General features: G+C 32.2%; 3 protein-coding genes across 3 annotated transcripts in view; 2 read left to right on the plus strand and 1 right to left on the minus strand.

Annotated features, from left to right (window-relative positions):
• Window positions 1-18,803, plus strand: part of LOC133192190 (phospholipid scramblase 2-like) — a 238,725-nt gene that overhangs the window by 211,410 nt on the left and 8,512 nt on the right. The gene's annotated exons all lie outside the window — the stretch shown is intronic.
• On the minus strand, window positions 1,117-6,827 carry LOC133192184 (E3 ubiquitin-protein ligase NRDP1-like). Its single transcript, XM_061328147.1, has 8 exons — window positions 6,722-6,827; window positions 5,015-5,109; window positions 4,482-4,781; window positions 4,260-4,391; window positions 3,975-4,054; window positions 3,100-3,341; window positions 2,496-2,608; window positions 1,117-2,242 (listed from the first exon to the last, which is right to left on the minus strand). Exons 1-7 carry the CDS (start codon window positions 6,738-6,740, stop codon window positions 2,505-2,507), a joined length of 972 nt encoding a protein of 323 aa, XP_061184131.1. The 5' UTR covers window positions 6,741-6,827; the 3' UTR covers window positions 1,117-2,242; window positions 2,496-2,504.
• On the plus strand, window positions 7,092-16,519 carry LOC133192718 (uncharacterized). The gene is made up of 10 exons (XM_061328719.1): window positions 7,092-7,219; window positions 9,050-9,362; window positions 9,822-9,989; window positions 10,286-10,476; window positions 11,076-11,249; window positions 13,188-13,300; window positions 13,799-13,856; window positions 14,145-14,381; window positions 14,683-14,815; window positions 15,461-16,519. The coding sequence occupies exons 2-10, from the start codon at window positions 9,052-9,054 to the stop codon at window positions 15,555-15,557; spliced, it is 1,482 nt and encodes a 493-aa protein (XP_061184703.1). The 5' UTR covers window positions 7,092-7,219; window positions 9,050-9,051; the 3' UTR covers window positions 15,558-16,519.

Here is an 18,803-nt window from a genome sequence, read left to right on the forward strand (position 1 = left end):
ATCACTTATTTTGGTGAAATCTTGGTCAGATCATGTAGCTTACTTGATCAGCTGTTGATTCTGAATGTCGTGTCAGGTCAAACGGTTCTTGTCAAATACGACATTATGTATCTTTCACTCTTTGTGATTGTTCGTCCCATTCTAATAGAAATGCAAAATAATATCAAGCTGTCAACAAAAGGCTGAGTTTTTGTAAAGTGTAAAATACTGAGACGTCTGAGTTTATTGCGCAAACGGACATTCTATATTTAGAGGTCGCGTCATCAAACTAACACTAACTAATTGATGTGAGGATCACGTGACCTGGTGTACACATTGCGCAAACGGAAGCAATTAGCAATTGTTTACATGCAAGCGTTTCCTGGACCAAGATTTGTATATTATAATATTCAAAATCGAAATAATCGTATCGTTCCGGTTAAAATAATTTTGGTTCATGGTACCAACTGATCCTTCGTAAAGCTTTAGTAATATTACAATACATGTACATGGCCATTTGTCATTTGTTTGTTCTTATTTTTCCTACCTTACATGTAATTTAAACAACATTTTGCATGTTCTAACATAAATTTTATTTTTTTTAAAAAACTGGGAAAAAAAACAACAACAAAATAAAAAAAAAAACAAAACAAAAAATCCCACACTTATATCATTATGCATAGAATGTCAGTTGAGATTCTTCAATCACATCGATTAATGAAAATTTTGGTAAGGCATACTTCCATAATGTTTTCAAGTTTTCTTTAATTTATAATAATAAAAAAAACTTTCCCTATAGCCTAGGAATATACATACAATCAGAGACATAAATATAATTTTTGTCTCATATAATTTCTTTTAAATTTATAATAACATACCAGGTACTTTATGTAAACCTAGCTGATAATTTCTTAAAACTCATATTTCTAGTTTTTAAAAAAAGTTTAAATTGTATAAAATCCATCAAATCTAGCAACAGACTTGGAACAAAAAAAAGATCTTTGGCCATATAGATCTTGATCTAGTTCAAAAGATTGAGGGAAAAGCCTCTAAAACTACCTTCCCGTAAGTGATTTAACAGCAGATTTCTGTAAATTATGAGAATTGCACTAATGTCCATTAATTCAAGAACAAAGGTTTTATTTTCATCAGTTTATTTTTATCTAAACAAGAATTGTGGGTGAATGCAACATGAAAGTCATGTAGACATAATGACTTTTCTGTAAATGCATACACTTCATTTTTCATGTATTTACAAAATACAACAGAACCGACGAATATTCATCAGTGCTTTGCATTGTATCAAACACTGAAAGGTACAACTCACATGTCATGGAAAGGCAATTACAGTAAATTTACCTACAAATTATGCAACAAATTATTTTATAACTTAAAAACATAAAAAATTTCAATGTAACTCCATGTGCACGTTAACAGTAGTTGATAAATATTTGTAAAAGACAGCAGGGTTTGACTGATTATTTTCAATGGCAACACTTGTAAAATAAGTTATAAAAGTACTTTAAAATGGCATGAAGTTCTTGTTTATTTAAATCACAAATCTATGAATTTTAAACTAGTCAAAAAAAAAATAATTATGATAATTCAAATTAAAATAATAGAACAAGCTACACAGAGAACTTTTAGAGAATAATTGTAATGTAACCTATACCTGCTAAATCTTTAATTGGAAAATAAGCCAACATTTCATGTTTAGGATCAGCCATGTTTTTATGCTATCAATTTGCCACAAGACTGTGGTAACTATTTCTGTTTTCATTATACACATACTACACTAAATACACGTACTAAAATCTTGTCTTTCATTTATCTTTGATCAACAAAATATTCACACATTCACACTCACACCCTTCCAAAACTTGCTTTAAGTTCAAAAATGTAGATACAAAAAGTAACAAAATAAATTTAAAAGCAAACAGCATACAGTTCTAACAGAGATAAAACTTGTGTCAATGAAGTCTACACTTTTTACAAACAATACAGGTACACAAACTACAGGAATCAGAAAATCACATATTGGTAACTATAACCAGGAATATTCACTGTCATTTTAACATTAATGCACCATTTGTCCATAACACTGAACTTTATCAGTTTTTCATTCACAGCAAATATGTATGTTTTGTGAAAATCTAGAACATGATCTGTTACTAGATGTGAAAGCACTTTTCTGTTCCAACAACTCAATTAAAAATCTACCCTCACTGAAGAAATCACAGATTATCACAGATCTTTGCTCATCCTGAAAAAAAAACAAACAAAATATAACTGGTAATAGGCAAGGAAGCTGGAGACAAAATGTGAAAATTTAATAAATATAATTCTATTTGAAAATATTCAAAAATGAATTTAAACTAGCCCATGAAATAGCATTTTACATAAAAGGTCCTTATTTCTAACAAAACAAATTATCTGAAGATGAATATAAAAGCAACTAAAATATCATTGTGATAAAAAGAGGAATTTCCAGAAGTAGCTCTGTCTGAGATTCTTACATTTGCTGGTCATTCTACTCCATGAGCAAATATCATGACCAGCCCAGGCTCCATTATCAAGTCTTCAGGCATGTGTTCATTTTCACATGCCATCACCACTACGGCTTGTTTACCTAAAATGGAATTTCAAAATAAAGTCAGGCTGATATTGTATCATGATCACTGATACACACAACATGCTCTCGATTCCATCTCTTTGGCTTTAAAGAATCCTTTAACAATCATTGATGGAAAGAAATGTTTTGTGTTCAGTGCAGAGAAAACTATAGTTTGTAAAGAATTACACATTTTTCTGCAAAAATGATTTTGTCCAAATGATCTTCAGTCAGGGTAATGACAAATCCTTTGATCATAGGAACATATGTGTTAAATATCTCTAGGCTGCAGAGTTATGACAAATATACAGATGAAGTGGAAAGACTTAAGTTGTATACATGTAATGTATAATATATCCTTAAATCATTTTTTTGTAAAATTATTTTATTGTTCACAAAATGTGGATTTTAAAAAAAACACAATTGCATCATGATAGAAATATATACATATAATTGACATTAATTAATAACAAATTCAAAAATTACAATGCCAACATCTGATCACAAACCTGGAATTCTTTTCGTAACGTAATTTTCATACTGCCTCCTATTCAGTTGTCTGGTTTCCAAAGTACTAAGTCCATGTGGCCACCTTCGTTCATGTGCATTCTCCATGAGTTCATTAACTATGTGGGGAGGGGAACCACTGTCAATCAGGGCTCTCTTAATGACTGCCTGTAACACTGCATCAGGTGTAGAGATCATACCGCCCCATCGTGTTACTCGGGCAGTTTGTAAACTATTCACCCATCTACAAAATGTTAAAAAAAATATAAACGAATTGAAATTTTAAATGACATTTTTTTCAAATGTTCACGAATAAAAAAAATCTGTCACAGTGACTTTTACTTAGATTATCTTTTAACTTTTAAACAAAATCCTTTTTCATATTCAGTCAAACCTTGTTATCTTGAACTCGATGAGAGAAAAAAAAACTTTGAGATATCCCAGGATTCAAGATATAAGGGGTAAATACTTAAAGAATAAGTGGTTGGAACTTCCAAACCACTTTGACATATCCATGGCATTTGAGACATCTGTGTTTGAGATTTGAGATACCTTAGTTCAACTGTATATATATATATATATATATATATATGTATATATATATATATATATATATATATATATATATATATATATATATATATATATATCACATTTTTTGCTTTGCATCAATTATTTAAACATTATTTAACATTATTGTTTAAACATACCGTAACAGAACATTCCATCCATACCCAAGTTCTATTTACCGGTAATACTAATAATAGTGTATATTATTTCATGAAGGTGGACTTTTGAATACTTCCCATTTAGAATATCCCTCAAAGGCATTATTGATAAAAGCTAAGCTGTACTGAGATTGTTCATTCTGCCTTACCTTAGAACATCAGCATTTTCCATCTCTGACTGTATTTCTCTCATTCTTGGATTAGATACTCTCATAGATCGCATGTATTCCTAATAGAAAACTCATTATAGTTAGAGATATGTACTGATATTATAACTTTCCTTTGAGACCAATTTCAGTCAAAATTCAAGAAAATATCTGAACACTGTTTAATATGTAATTTAAAGGCAGTTATTCTAAAACAAGTAGACTATCCAGACACTTCTGAATCTATAAAATACTAGTATCTATAATGAAACCATATAAGAGACTCACTTTTAACAACTGAAGTTCCCTCTTTTGTTCACTTATATTTAATTTGTGTTCTGTAATTTCTGTCTGCATTTCTGTGATTCTTGATGCCTGCTGTTGAACCAGATTCCTCAGTTCACGAACACAATTGTGATCCTGTGCATAAAAATAGCTGCCTGTTAACAAACCTCATTTTCAAGCACTAGGGACTGCTAATGCAATGAAAGCATGCATATGTAAGCAAACCTTTAATTCATCCTTAGGGACAACAATACCACACCCACTTTCACAATGTACAGGCTTCTTTGGGTTATGTTCACATTCCTGTATGTGTGCCGACAACATGTCTAATTTGACTATGGCTGTGCAACCATAGGTAGCATTATCGCAGGCAATCTGCAGACGAGAGAGAAGATTTCTGAGGATCCGGGGTACAGGCTTTAGCTGGTTGGGGGTGATGGGATTCCTGTCCACAGGACATGTGGGCTGCCTAGTTAACCACTCCTGTATACATGCTCCACAAAAAGCATGCTCACACTGGGGGGCCTGAAAAGACATGGTGTCAGGAAAGTACATGTAATACAGAAAAGCTCCATAAGTGCTCAACAATTGTACACAATAGAATTTTTTGTAAAATGCATCAAAAAACAATTCTGGATCTTTTCACTTAAAAGGCTAAAGGTGGGTCAGCAATTTTTTTCCATAACGTAATACCTCTGTTTTATAAATTCCATAAAAGAATTTTGTGCTCATCAGACTGAATGGATTCTTTTACATACCTGTAAAGGCTCTTCAAGAACTCCACTACATATGGGACAAACAAGTTCTTCATCAACATCACCTTGAAAGCGATTGAGTTCATAACCCATCTTGCCTGAAATAAGTTTACACGATGAGGTTCTATTAATATGTACACTAAGAACTCTTTCTAAAACTTTGAAGAAAAAATATAACAGTTTGTATTAGAAATCATTATTCAAAATGTGCTAAATTTATGTGAATTGAATAAGCAAATCTTTCTAAAATTTTATGTTACGAATTTGTAAAAAATGATGGAGGCATTGATATACAGCCATCTAAAAATGAATGAGTTCCATAATAGTTTATTTTTGATTATTTTTTTATTCATCTTGAATGAATAAAACCAGGTTCAGCATTTGATCAAGCATATAGACCTTTATTAGTTATGTTCATCAACCTGTTGACCTGTATAATGTGCATTGTCCTAAATATCACATGCTCGCCTATATCAAGCAACAATAAACTTGGTGATTATTTCATTCAAACTAGAATTGCTTAATAGAACCTATCTCCACCCCAAAAAGTGGCACAATCAAATCACACATTTCTTAAAGTGTTCACAGATGCACCACATCTGCAACTTTTGTTTGTATATCCCTTAAGATAACTTTAAGATAGAAAGGGATAAAGGATTTGAATACTGAGCTTAGCATATCCACAGATTACAGACACTCAGAGAGACCAATACACAGATGGATAAATGCAGTGATTCCAGTATCCTTCTCCCCATGAAATTTTTAGAAAGGGGGGGGGGTGCATAAAAATTAGTCTCATGATAACTCTAATTCAAGGATCATTGTCTTTTGGAAACCAATAATATAACAACATTCTGTAGATGTCAATATAGCTTTCTAACCTCTATCAGAGGGGCATTTTATCCATCCTGTTCCCTATTACACATATATTAAATACAAGAGAAGAATGGAAAGTAGCACACGATCTGATAAACAAATTCAAATAACACCAAGTTATCTTTTGAAGCCTGCAGTTTCAAAACTCTGAGCAATCTGAGGTTCTGTTTGGACAAAAACTATTTACACTGGACATATTTGGATTATTTTAGCCTTACTAAGTTCTAGGACATCATTTGTGACATTGGAAATAGGGATTGTGTAACTAATCACTACTAAGGTGCTTACTTTCTAACAAATCTTGTGCTACTTTCAATTCTCCCCTTGTGTACTTATTCACAGGTGTTGGCAATTTTATCAATAAAGTGAAAATAAATGAGATATAGGAATGAATCCTACCTGTGAGCTTAGTGATCGTAACACTCGCCCTTCAATCCTAGCTGTAAGCTTTGTGAGCATAGTGCTTGCTACGCTCCCAAAGCTCACAGGTAGGATTCATGCCTGTTTCTCATTTATTTTCACTTTATATTGACCTGTTATTTGTTAGATATGTGTACAGAGAACAGAACAGATAAGATGCCCCTGTGCTTCTACATCTCTATCAAGATTTTCCAGCATAAAGCATAAATGAATCCCAATAAGCAATATCATGTTTTCTTTTCTAAAATAAATGGTCAGTTGTCAAGTAAAGTTGATATACCAGGTAACACATGTCACAAAATTTGCAATAAAAGTGTCAGTATTGAGCTAATATATTTTGCATTGTGAAAATTAGACATTAACTTAATTTAATGACCGCTGCGTACGCTGTTATAAAAACATATTGCATTTCACCTCTATTTTGTGATCTCATTCATAACGAATTTCCCACATCTTCAACATTTTCATTTTCTCAAAATTCCGAAAATGACCACTTCCTCTTTCACGTTACACATGCGCGAATGGTCTAATGAACGAAAAATGCTTATCTAAAAAAAATAAATAAACAAAATGAAAATTATGCATTAAAATTAATATTGCATTCATAATCCTTGATTACTTTTATAAATGAATAAAAAGGGTGCATCCATAAAATTATAATGAAGTTAATTAACTTTTAGATTTAAAGCTCTTCCATCGACTTTGTGGCGTATTTAGTAAAACTTGAAATAGCCTGTAGCCATAATCACCAAAACGCTTAACTTCAATAAATTCGGACAATAGCTAATCAAGCACATATGTTACATCGAGCGTTTCCAAAACATGATATTTCAAGTCTAAACAATATTGCACGTCTGGGCATTGCGCAAATATTTTAGATCATATTCTAAGGATAAAGCTTACAAGCGACAGGTATTTCTCGTTTCATTTTTTTTTAAAGAAAAACAACATGTTATCTGACTTGGTAAAAGATAGATAAAATTTACCTTAGCTTCTAATTATATTCTGGCATTTTTTATTTTCGACCTATTTTATTATTTAGATGTTATCTTTGATTTATTGCAAACTTTTAAAGATATGAAAAAATAAAGGCTCTTAAAGGTTATATACATGCGTCTGTTAATGAAATAATATTTAAAAAAATTACAGCTTTATCAGTTTATGTTCACTTTTATATGTATTTATATTTCATCATATTAGGAGGGTGCTGTTTTCTTTGCAAAAATAAAAGTGTATTCTGTTCTCGACCTAAATAAATTGTGTCTTTCAGTAAGGACTTTGAATATCTGGAGGATATTTCATACAGTGAAAAAAATACAATCAAATGCCTTCAATAAAAACATTATATAAATTGCATATTTTGGTTACAGACAATTTTATTCATTCACTGTACTTTCCCCTTAGTGGATGTGCACTTTAAAAATCTTCAATGAAATCATTTGCACATTTCAATAAAATTCTGGAAAAAAATGTCCACATCTATAGAGAAAAAATTCATTTGATCCACCTCTTTCATTGTTATATTCAAATAAATATGAAATTGTACAAAAATGCAGACTTGCATCAACATAGCAGAAAGTGTAAATCCATATGTTCCTTCGGAGTAATTATCTAAACCATGGAGTTTCAATGAGTTCAGTTGTATGGACATGCAATGAGCATTTTGATAAGTGATAATTGTTTCTGTCCAGTTAAAGGTTAATTAATGAGTTCATTGTACGTTGTAAGTAGGTAAAGAATGACCAGGTTTATGTTTTTTTAGAGCAGTTTTGACCAGATAATGTTTTTTAGAGCAGGTTAAAGTTTCAGGAGCAGGTCTCATTTCCAAGTAACTATTTGTCCTATATTATAAAGTAACTGTAATTATATTGACCAAACTTGCATGGATGAATGATACATCTAGGGATGCACACTACCAGAGTTGCTTCAGATGCTGGATCTGACCTACATATTCTGGATGAGTGATCAGGTTAAAGGTTTTGGAGCAGGTTCATTCTAAAGAAACTGTAAGCCCTATGTTGACCAAACTTGCATGGATGATACATCTAGGGATACACACTACTTGACTTGCTTCGGATGCTGGATCTGACCTACATTCTCCGGATGAGTGACCAGATTAAAGGTTTTGGAGCAGGTTCATTCCAAAATAATTATAAGCCCTACCTGGACCAAACTTGCATTGTGATACATCTAAAACTTCCAGAGTTGCTTCGGATGCTGAATTTGACCTACATTTTCAATGTATAAAGCAGGAAGTGGAATAAATATAAACTCTGGACAAAATTTTTATACAAAAAATCTGTTTATATACTGGAACCTTTTGATCTAGAACTTGGTTCAAAGCCACAGCAGACCCTTTGTAAGGATACTCTTTAGGTGGCATTTAAACAGATTGGGACAAGGGGAGAGAATGTAGTCAGGGCAAGGTTTCTTTTGACAACGATCTTTTAGATAGCACTCCTACACAAACACACTGTTGGTAAATTATGAACGAAAATGACAATAAAGAAAAGAAAATCTTACCGGATAATTTCAGAGAAACAAAATGATCACTTGAAGAGATGGGCACCAAAGAATTAACTGTTTACTATGGGGTTACACACCAGAAATATCGACTTTAATAAGTTAGTTTCTTAAAGATTTTAAGAAAGGTTGTACAAAAAAGACTGCTTTAGAGTTGAAGGTATAGTGGACAGAAATTAGTTCATTCAAATTGTTATAATCTAATTTCTTTTAATTTAGACATGGCAAGTGTTGAGACACCAATCCAGGAAGAAAATATTGCTGTGGAGAAATCAAACATTTCTAGTAACGACTTAAACCAAGAAAATGAAAATCCCAACATACCTGTGAAAGTTCCTGAAAATCAATCCATACCACTGCAAGAAATATCCTCAGGGGCACAGAAAAGTGAAAGCTCAGTTAATACTGCATTCTCCATGGATGATGAAGAAATTCATGAATGCATTCCACCAGTAACACACCATGATATTATTCCTGAACTTCTCTTGAGAGCAGAAACAAAAGACCAAGCTCCACAGTACTCTAGATTTGGGTTAGTTTTTTTTTTCATATTTCACATATTCATTTTTAAATTAGTAAAAACTTCTGTACATTTTTAAGTTCATTTTTATTACAGTAAAACTTTGTTTTCTTGAACCCAATGTGACCGAGAAAAAACTTAGATTGTAAATGTTAAATTTGTAAATGTAATTAGTAAAGAAATTCTGGATATAAAATTAGATAGTTCTGTAAACATACATTAATAAGCACACTCAAAATTTAATGCGATTGTCCTCTTCAACTGATTAGCGCACTCAAAAATTAGCATGTTAGAGTTTTTAGCAATGGCATGCATTAATTTTAATCATATATTAGCGTGTACATAAATTAGTGGACAAGAAGCAGCGTGAAAGACGCAAAAAATGTTTACCTCTAAAATAAGTTTGTTTACAGTAACTTTTAATGAATTCAATCTTGGTATTTTGGAATAAAAATTCTTTCCCTGTTCCAGAACTCTGATAGATAGAGCAAACCAATGGTTAAAGGAGAACCCACGTCTGATGTTGTGGAAATGTGAAACAGTTGTCTTTAAGCTTGGAATAGAGGAAAACATTGATACAGATCATGTTTACTACTTGGAATCTGCTTATGGCTCTAATATATTCCTTGCAGGTCTAAGGTCAGTTAGTTGATGTAACAAAACTTATTAATGTTGTTGTGGTTTAGGTCAGTGAAACAATTTTACATGAAAGTGATGTTTATTTCAAATAAAAAGCACCAGGGCTATTTATAAGGAGTAAAGTGTTATTACGTACTTTAAATTAGTATAACTCTAAGTGATATATGTGATTTTTTATTTATATATGTATATTAAATAAATTTTTATTGTCATGATTACAAAAATAAGTTTTAAATTATTTGCTTAGGCAACTAATATAATCTTCATCTGAACTAGACATGTTCTTTATTTAAAAGACTATGGCTTGTACCAAGACCATCCCCAGACATTCCAGTGGAAGAAATTGGATACACTTCTGCTTTACCAGGACGGCAAACAGCAATAATGCAGGGACAGTACGAATCCCGTATCAATGTGTCTGAAGGGGTTAAGCTCACGGATATGATTGGAAATTTAAACAAACAGATAATGAAGAACCCTCTACCAGGTAAGAGCAAATACAGTTACAGGGATGAAATATATATACAGTTGAACTTCGGTATCTCGAACACGGATATCTCTAATACCATGGATATGTCAAAGTGATTGGGAAGTCCTAACCACATATTTCTTAAGTATTTTACCCTCAATATCTCGAACCCTCAGATATCTCGAAGTTTTTTCTCGGTCCCATCGAGTTCGAGATAACCAGGTTAGACTGTATGTCCAATAAACTGTCAATAGTAAACATATGTTTTAAGGTTCCTCATCCCTTTGTTCACTCTGACCACCCCTTTTTTCCGAAAGAAGTCTAAATATGATTTTAATATAGTTAAATGCACAAAATTTTAGTACACTTTGTGGAGCAAAATTTGACAGAATTTTTTTTTGAACTTGACAGTTTTTTTTAAGGAATTATAGTCATTAATTCAAATGAGAGTTATTTCTCTTATTAAAGTGTCAGTGAACCTTAAAAAAATTTTGGCAACATTTTTTTCCCATTTAAACAAAATATTCCATGCATGCATATGAATTGGCATGGTGATTTACGAAGAACATAGTTTAAATTTTAAAAAAAAAAAAATTTTTTTTTTTAAATTTAAACAGGAAATATTTTAAATGTGGAGACTGTGGTGTATAGAGTTTCGACAGACTTTGGTGAACTACTGTCTGTGGATCCAGATGAAACCTGTTGGGCAGAGCATGGACAGAAGACTAGAACCGTTGTCCATGGATTAAGGATTTACTACATCAAAGGAAAGCCACAATATGTCACTATTGGTAAGTAATAAATGATTTCTGTGTGTGCTTTAAAACTGATAGAAGATTACTTATTTTCAGTATGCAAGTATAAATACAGTATGCACAGTACTCACTGCAAAACTTAAAAATATTTTTGCTTGAATTTAATTTAATGGATCAGCTAGTAGTAAAAAAAAAACATGTTTTGGATTTTTTTTCGCAATGCTATGATAATGTACTGTTACACTGAATAAAAATTGTATAGAAGCATTAATTTGGTACAAGGGGGATAATATGTGAAAGGTTTTTTAGCTCACCTCGACGAAGTCGAAATGAGCTTATGCTATACCCCCGGCATTGGCGTCGGCATTAGTGTCAGCGTCCCAGTTAAAGTTTTAGGAGCAAGTCCATTCCCAAGTAACTATAAGCCCTACTTGGACCAAACTTGCATGGATGATGCATCTAGGGATGGACACTACCACACTTGCTTCGGATGCTGGATCTGACCTAGATTTTACAGATGAGTGATCAGGTTAATGTTTTTGGAGCAGATCTATTCCCAAGTAACTATAAGCCCTACCTGGACCAAACTTGCATGGATGATGCATCTAGGGATGGACACTACCACACTTGCTTCGGATGCTGGATCTGACCTAGATATCCAGATGAGTGACGAGGTTAAAGTTTTTGGAGCAGGTCTATTCCCAAGTAACTATAAGCCCTACCTGGACCAAACTTGCATGGATGATACATCTAGGGATGGATACTACCACATTTGCCTTGGATTCTGGATCTGACCTAGATTTTCCAGATGAGTGACCAGGTAAAAGTTTTTGGAGTGATCAGGTTAATGTTTTTGGAGCAGATCTATTCCCAAGTAACTATAAGCCCTACCTGGACCAAACTTGCATGGATGATGCATCTAGGGATGGACACTACCACACTTGCTTCGGATGCTGGATCTGACCTCGATTTTCCAGATGAGTGACGAGGTTAAAGTTTTTGGAGCAGGTCTATTCCCAAGTAACTATAAGCCCTACCTGGACCAAACTTGCATGGATGATGCATCTAGGGATGGATACTACCACATTTGCCGTGGATGCTGGATCTGACCTAGATTTTACAGATGAGTGATCAGGTTAATGTTTTTGGAGCAGATCTATTCCCAAGTAACTATAAGCCCTACCTGGACCAAACTTGCATGGATGATGCATCTAGGGATGGACACTACCACACTTGCTTCGGATGCTGGATCTGACCTAGATTTTCCAGATGAGTGACGAGGTTAAAGTTTTTGGAGCAGGTCTATTCCCAAGTAACTATAAGCCTTACCTGAACCAAACTTGCATGGATGATGCATCTAGGGATGGACACTACCACACTTGCTTCAGATGCTGAATCTGACCTAGATTTTCCAGATGAGTGAATTTTAGCCATATTTTAATCAAATTAGCATGGATGATGTATCTTATGATGGACACTTTCAGACTTGTTTTGGATTCTGAATCTGACCTACATTTTCCAGATAAATGACAAAGGTAATATTTAGGAGTAGCTATATAATATTATGGCATGTTATGATTAAACTTGCATGGATGATGCATCTAAGGATGGTAACTTCCAGACCAAAATTTTCTTGATTAGTAAACAGGTTAAAAGTTTTTTGAGTAGGTCTATTTCCAGATAACTATAAGTCCGTCTTAAACCAAACTTGTATAGATATTGATCTTTGGATGAACACTAACTAGAAAAAATATGATGTGAGATTTGCCTTACTTATAGATAACCTTTGTCGAGGTGAGCTTCGTAATCTTTGATTACCTATGTTTTAATCAGGTATTTAGCATAAATTCTCTCCATGCATGAACCACTTATCAGAATATTATTTGAGAAAATATTATAATTCTACATGTGCATATCTTGTTTTCATTTACTTTGTGAAACTAGCCATTTTAAGAAAAAAATATGTTTTTTTAGGTTTCCATGATGAACAACCAGACATTGCTGATAATTCCTTTGGAACATCAATTAAGTTTTTGCCTTTCAGAAGGGTAGTGGGGAAAATGGGCATGTTTCTCAGGAAGCAGAAGGTACATTTCTCATAATTCTAAGATACTGCATTCTTGGCATATTGTTAATATATATACATGTACAATCCCTAAAATCACCCTTGCACATTGGGGTTACAAGTGCGGATCTGCATTTCCTAGGGGAAAGGGGGGTTCAAAGGTCATTTTTTCATTACTTTTACATAGAAATTTTTAACACAGAAAATTCCAGGAATGGGGGTCTAGACCCTCACCCCCACCCTACTTCATGATCTTACTTTCTCGATGTCTTGAGTGATTCAGTAAGATAATTATATACAATGTATTATAATACTAACTTCTAGGTGTTGGAATGTTGATATTGAAAGTAATAACGTTAATAAAGTTGTGTAAATTTTTAAGAAATCAAATGAGATTTTCAGAATTTTTCCACATAATATGTTATAAAATTGTTCATAATTTATGCAGTACATATGACTTTTAAGAATTTTGATTCATCTAACTGATGATAGCTTTATTATTTAATGTTTTCCTTTACAGAACATCAGAGTTTTGAATCTACAGAGTGTCAATGTAAAATTTGTGATGGATTCAAGAGGTATGCAGATCTTTGTATAATAGATTAACAAATTCCCCTATTTAGCATAAAAAAATTCCCTAATAGATACATGTATACCTGTAACATAAAAAATTCCCTTACACATATAGCATTTAAAAAAAATTCTCTCATAAATACAAGTGTAACACATATTTATTTTAAAATGTGTTACAATGATCAAGGCAAGGAGAAGAAAAAGAAATTACACAAAACAGCTGAATGTTTTGGATTACTTGCACATTAAGTAAGCTTAGTTTGAACTTTATCAGAGTTCTTCTGATTTCACAGGTTTCCTGAAAGTTGAGCATGAAGATTGCACTAGTCAAGAACCAGCGCACATTGAGACAAGATACTGCAAAATCCTCAGGTCATTTTTCCAGATCAACTCCACCAAATCTGCAGAACAACCGTACAAGTCCCTCAGTCTCTCAACCAGGCTGTTTGTCCCCGTTAGAGTGTACGGTCGTGAGTTTGAATCCTGGTCTAAGACAATGATGAGGCTGACAAAATGGATGAATTATGCAAGTAAGAAAAATAATCTGAATAAACTAGCCAGAAATGGGAAATAAAGTAGGGATACTAAAAGTTATATCCCAAATGGCAAGAATGTAGCAGCTGTCTTCTTTTACTGTTAAGAGGGTTCTTTTTTCAAAAAAACAAAAAACAAAACAAAACAAAACAACTAAGTAGTCTTTCTCACTTGAAGCTGTCAAAGCATAACATTCATTACATGCATTACAATGTTCTTAAATTTTGTAAATTTCATTTAGCTGCATTTTATACTTAATTTTCATTTTCAAAGTATCCCCCCCTTTTTTCCCCATAGAGGTTCCTCCCTTTGGTGTGGAGACTGTGCAATACCAGATCTACATTGATGGCTACAATACACCTGTTCTGGAAGACAAGATCGACTCATCTATCAGACGAAATATGGGGCGTTACCATCTCTCAACAATCAGGTACTCTTTCTGTAAAATCATGAATTTCAAATACAGTAAAACAGGCTTATAGAGACGCACTAGGGTTGGTAATAAATACATGTAATATATCCGATAAGTTTATGATATGAACATTTTAAAACTATAGGAATGCAAATCACTTAGATGTAAGCATGAATTCTTTATAAGCCCATTTGCTGTAAGCATGTTTTACTGTATGAGAAAAGGATGTAAATAGATCTTCAGAATAGAACCAGGTTTTTCAATGCCATGTTTTACATGAAATTACAGTTAAACTTTGATATCTCATACACAGATATCTCAAATACTATGGATATGTCAAAGTGAGTTGAAAGTCATAACCACTGTTTCAAAATGTATTTTATTTTTAACCATGATATCTTGAATCCTTGAATATCTCAAAATTTTCTCTCTGCCTCATTGAGTTGGAAGTCATAACCCACTTTTTCAAAATGTATTTTATTTTTAACCTTGATATCTTGAATCCTTGGATATCTCAAAATTTTCTTTCTGTCTCATCAGCTTTGAGATAAGGTTTGACTGTATACTGAGACATTATTTCCAAGCATGACTCTGATTAACTAATCAGTGACTCTATTTTTAAGGATTTAGTTCCCCTAATCAGTATGTATCTTTGATTTTAAGGATGTACTTCCCTTCCGAGTATGAGGAACCACCAACAGAGGTGTCACCTGAAGTTGACACAGGATATGCTTCTTCTTGGGGATGCTCCATATCATAGGATGAGCCAAAACATTAAGGGATTAACCTTAAAATACAGTATCCAGACACAGTCATAATAGCTGGGGAACCTGGTGACTTTTTTAGTCAGTATGCAACAGGGTATCTCTGTAAAATTGTACATTTGATTTGTTGTCTTAAAATAATGAAATCAATAATTATACATTTCAACATTTTTCTAAGTCGGTGTTGTAAGAATCTGGGTGTCCAATCAAATAAGCACAACCAGTCAATGCACAGAAAGTTGAGGGTTTTTTTTTTATTATTTTTATTTCATTTTTTTTTCTTTTTTTTTTTGGTAGAATACTGGAATAAATATTCTTCATTTATTCATAGTGTATGGTGAGCATTTTGAAATAAATTACTCTGAGCTGCCCTGATTATATCTTCAGATTTAATAGGCACTTTATAATATACATATATAGTTTCCCAAGATGGTGAAACTTTGAATCCGTCCATTTTTTTCCCTCTTTTTTTTTGAAGGGGGGGGGGTATTTTTGAAAGATGAACAGATGAGCAAGTCATTGTCAGAGAAAGCACTAGCAAAAATGTAATTTAAAATTAAATATTTATTAGTGATACACTGTAACTGTACTCAGACTTCTTGCTTTTGAAATTATTTTTTTAAAAAAAGTTCTGAATTGTGAACACCAAACTTTAAATTTTGAATGCCAAAGATATTTGCACAGGCATGTAAAAATTATCTGTATGTCTTTTGTTTTTCTTTAATCACTAAAAAATGTATCATTACAATTCAGTTATGTAAAATTTTTGTTATACATTTTTTGGGGGGATATATTGCATCAACTATGTACAGTCATTACATATGAATAGGTTATTTAAGAAATAGTTTGAAAGTTCATCAAGGTATGACCTGTAATTTTCATCTAGGCATATTTCATATGAAATTTTAAAAAATAATTTTAAGAAAATTAATATGTTTTCTGATTGTAATTTAATTCTCTATTGCCAAAATTGAAACTTAAAGTATTCCTTCTAATATTTTTAGCAATGTACTTAATTTATCAGTTACTAAAAATCTCTGAGTCAGTGGGTGTTTATGAAATATCACTGAAATTTGAAATGGTTTTAGTGCAATGTCTTAAGTGTTCAAAATCATGCATATTGATATTACATGTATATGTATTATATTTTTTCCGTCCAATAGGGCTTCAAGCCTTAGATTGTATACATACATATCAACACATTCCAGAATCATTTTTTATTTAAAATAACTGCAGTGTGTACATGTATTTACTTAATGATATTGCGTTTCATATAGTTTTACAAAATGAATATTTTTTTTTATCTTTTTGGCATTTTTTTGCATTTCTTTAAAGATAAAAGTACATATTGATAGTTGAAAGTTTTTTTTGTTTTTGTTTTTTAATTTTCTCATCATCCATAAATTGATATTGTAGTTTATTAATATTTGTAGATGTACATACATGTTATTAATAACAATTTCTAAATAAAATTTTAAAACATGCATTTTTGTAGATGTACATGTAAAATATGTATTAATCATAAATAATCATATTTTTCTGGATATATGTTATGTTCATCTTTTTTTTTATAACTTATAGGTGATCTATTTATTCCCTTAAAGTATTGTTATTTATTCATCCATGTGTTGTTTGATACACTTAATCTCTTTCCATTTTGTATCTCTTTTTTTCTGTAACGAAGAGTTGATTTTTTTTTTTTATTATTGCATATCTATTTCTGAATTTCTTATCAATGTTTTTCCAGATATTAATAAAAATATAATAATTAAAACCTGGAAATGTGCACAGTCTATTTTTCACTTCAAAACATAAATGACTTATGGATTAGGCCATTCCAAGTTTTTTTTCTGTTTAGCGTCCGCGGGCGGATTGGTTTTGAGGTTATGAAATTAAAAACAACAAAATTAAAATCAACAAATACCGGTACAAGTCTTTGAAACCCAATTTACGCTTTTGGGATTGGCATGCATCTTTCTTTTTAAAGTGGTGTACCAATTTTTTTTATTTGAATAAACTAGTAGTTTAAAAATGCAAGGAGAATTCTAAAATGATGATGAGAAATTCTAGAATTGTGCTTACGGTAATATATTTTGTTTTTTGCGTTTTGGTTTGTGTGGGGTTTTTTCGGATATAAAGATAAGTTTTCGAATATAGGGTGAATGCTAAACAAAGAACAAACTTGGAATGGCCTTAAGGACAAACGGTATTAAAATTACTATATTTACATTTAACATGCATTTTGCTTATAAAGTGCAAGGAAAGCTACGGCATTCAAAACACCATAACATGGACATGGGGTCAAAAGGTTAAAGTATGCGTTTTATTTTATTTACAAACGTCGAACGCCGTGAAGTGCAACGTTATAAGCGAAAATCAAAATTCACGCTCACATTGAACAGTTGTTACAACGGCTATTCCATTAATTGTAACTTTCCCAGAGGATAATACGGGGATTTTTAAGCATTGAATGCTTAATTAAATGTTGAGGACAGATTAGAATTTTCTCTCTTTTTTGCCATTAGTGAACAAAATTCCTTGTGCTCTCTCTCTCTCTCTCTCTCTCTCTCTCAGTGGCGTATATTCCATATAGGCAAACAGGCTGTAGCCTACACATCATTTTGTCAGGGATAAAAACTTATTTGAAAAAAATATTATTTTGTTGCAAAAAAAAAAAAAAAAAGAAAAAAAAGAATTAACAATCCGCACTTTTATATGTATCCAACGTTAATGTTTACAGTTTTGCTTTTTAAGCCCAAATGCAAGTGTTATATTAAGATGTTAACATATTATTCTGATGTCAAATGTAATGTATTGTGTTGTGAGAGTGTGTTTAATTTATACTTTGTAGGTTTTTTGTTCTAAGCACAGTAAATAAATATAGTTTGTGCCGAATCCAGTGTTGGATTTTTATCCTACAAAAGACCCGGTGACATTTATTTCACGAGTGGGACAGGATTTTTTGATATTTTCACGAGTGCGAAGCACGAGTGAAAATATCAAAAAATCTTGTCTCACGCATGAAATAAATTCCATATTCATGTAAAAAACATTGAATTTTCTGTTTATTAAATTTTCTTAGATTTTCCCTTTGCCTCTTGGGCTCACATGACAAACATCAACTTGCGTAGGCCAGAATTATGATAGACAAAATGTTAACCTTTTTCTTATTACCTTTTTCCATAGACGTGTAAAAAAGACCCTTCAAATTTCTTCTTAATCAGATTCATGACTCTCCCTAC

This window comes from Saccostrea echinata, unplaced genomic scaffold (assembly GCF_033153115.1).
Source record: "Saccostrea echinata isolate AGI-Se365-2 ecotype Australia unplaced genomic scaffold, CSIRO_AGI_Sech_v1 ptg000025l, whole genome shotgun sequence".
In the NCBI taxonomy this organism is placed as follows: domain Eukaryota; kingdom Metazoa; phylum Mollusca; class Bivalvia; order Ostreida; family Ostreidae; genus Saccostrea; species Saccostrea echinata.